This window comes from Penaeus vannamei, chromosome 24, assembly GCF_042767895.1.
Source record: "Penaeus vannamei isolate JL-2024 chromosome 24, ASM4276789v1, whole genome shotgun sequence".
NCBI classification, from domain to species: Eukaryota; Metazoa; Arthropoda; class Malacostraca; order Decapoda; family Penaeidae; genus Penaeus; species Penaeus vannamei.
In genome coordinates, this window is record NC_091572.1 from 5,574,996 (window position 1) to 5,577,495 (window position 2,500).

At 37.3% G+C, this 2,500-nt stretch overlaps 1 protein-coding gene across 3 annotated transcripts in view; it reads right to left on the reverse strand.

Annotated features, from left to right (window-relative positions):
• Window positions 1-2,500, reverse strand: part of LOC113806075 (uncharacterized protein KIAA0513) — a 27,914-nt gene that overhangs the window by 17,350 nt on the left and 8,064 nt on the right. For all 3 annotated transcript variants that reach the window (XM_027357184.2, XM_027357183.2, XM_070138272.1), the window contains exon 5: window positions 848-976. In XM_027357184.2, the coding sequence (XP_027212985.2) occupies window positions 848-976 (129 nt within the window). The remainder of the gene's footprint in view (window positions 1-847; window positions 977-2,500) is intronic.

The window sequence follows — 2,500 nt, forward strand, 5'->3', positions numbered from 1 at the left end:
GCAAAAGTTCCTGAAGGATGTGTAGAGGGAAACCAATACAAAAGAAGTTCTTATAGTAAGAGATTTTGACAGCACAGTTGACATTGAATCTCCTCCATTTTTAAGACAGATTTTCTGAAATATTATGGAAAAGAAACCGCTGGATTTATTATGTACACCTATATTTCAAAATGGAATTTGATAAGGTGTCACATATGAACCCAATATGGAAATTGGAAAATCTAGGTGGAGTGAAAGAATGAATGAAAGACTTCCTAAGTGAAAGTACAGTAATTATAATAAAAACTACGAGACAAGTAAACAGTTGAGTACCAAATGGATCAGTCTTGGCACCAATCAAAAGCTCAAGTTACGATCTAAATATGTTTGCAGACAATAGAAAAATACAAAGAAGGGCAAGATATAACTTACCATGCCAATACCTCCAGAATTAAACAGAATTAACAGAATTAAACACCAATAAATACCAAGTAGTTAGGCTCAGGAGAAGTAACAATTGATCCTATACCAATACACATACATGCACATTTGTGCGTCCATGTAAACATGCATACAATGATTGACAGATCTGTAACCATAATTTGCTATTAAAAAGTAACCCTGAGTATTCTATATCAATAGTTTTTCTTTTTTCTTTTTTAAGCAAATCAGTTTTTCATCAAAATCTTAAGACATTATCCATGGAAATCTACACTTCTAGGATTCTTTTGCCCAAACAGCTTGCAATAGAAGTGTTATATAACTGTTATTTCTATATCCAACAAATCTTACTCTAATACCTACCAAACCTTAATAGTCAGCCTTAGAATCTTTTACTCTTCCATGATTCCACCCAACACACACTCACCTGGTTTGTATCGCAGTTTGTCATAGGGGTCCGGACCAGTGGCATACAGGGAGTGCATAGAATTGAAAGATCTTGATGAAAGACAAGTGCTAGCTTTTTCCACAACATCTTTAGCTTCATCACCTTCCCCTGGAAATATTAAGCCACAGGTTAGGTAATGTCTTAAAACAGAACAGATTTCATAAAGATATCCTTGTTCATTTTATTTTCTTAACTTGTTTAAACTGTCCTCAGTTATAAAGTTTTGGTCCAATTATCAATGCATCTTGTAAAAAAATAAATAAATAAATACTCGTTGGTCTTGCAATTGTACATTTCCCACAAAATGATCTGCAAAAGAAAAAAGAAAGTAAACCCATATGAGGCTATAACTTTCTACCCAAGACACGTGACTTTCATTAATGATACCAGATCCACTTAAGATAATCAAAAAGGTACAGGCTGGTATCTCTGGCATTATCTGGCATTATTTAGACTTTTTCCACAATAACTGCAACCAGCCAGGATACTTTCATCAGCATTTTGAAATTTACTGTTATTTACTGAGATGATTACAATATCTAAATAACAATTCTAAATTAAAGTTACATAAGGCAAGAAATCAAGACACTAAAAATCTTTTAGATTGTTACTAACAAACTCTAAATCACTGACTCATATTAATCAACTGGATAAAGCACTTAAAAATTTCAATGCATGATTATTTTCTTAGGTCTTCAAACATAAATGATATACGGCCAGTTTGTTAAAATTGTGCGAGACCCGAGCCAATGAACATCCATTATACAGACATGCATATACCCGGAAATAAATACATGTCCATCAGACTAGACATGCATATCTACCAGATAGATTGATAGATGAATGTATATCTATTAGACAGATAGATAGATATGCATTCATTTCTGTGCACATGCATTTCCATATGTGAATATTCATTTGGTAAGGCCTTGAACAATTTCAATAAAGTGGCCGCAAGTCTGTAATGACTCTGCTAATGCACAAAGATCTATACGATTGTGCAAATTATGCCAAAAAGAATACATTAACATAACACACACCTAATAATGAAAATTGAGCTTAGGGTATAAAAGTGCCACAACACATAGACACTATGAATAACTGTTTTTTAATCTCTCCCCCTCCCCCCTCCACCCCCTCCCTCCCTCCCTCCCTCCCTCCCTCCCTCCCTCCCTCCCTCTCTCTCTCTCTCTCTCTCTCTCTCTCTCTCTCTCTCTCTCTCTCTCTCTCTCTCTCTCTCTCTCTCTCTCTCTCTCTCTCTCTTATATTTCTAATGTTACCTCTTACTCTTTCCCCATCTCTCTCTAACTGTATCTCTCTCTCAATTCTTATTTTCTGACCAAGAATTAGTGAACATGAGGAGGAGGAGGAGGAGGAGGAGGAGGAGGAGGAGGAGGAGGAGGAGGAGGAGGAGGAAGAAGAAGAGAAGGAGGAGGAGGAGGAGGAGGAGGAGGAGGAGGAGGAGGAAGAAGAGGAGGAGGAAGAAGATGGAGAGGAGGAAGAGGTGGAAGAAGGTGAAGAGGAGGAGGAGGAGGAGGAGGAAGATGAAGAGGAGGAGGAGGAAGAAGAGGAGGAAAAAGAAGAGGAGGAGGAGGAAGAGGAAGAGGAGGAAGAGGAAGAAGAGGAGGAAGA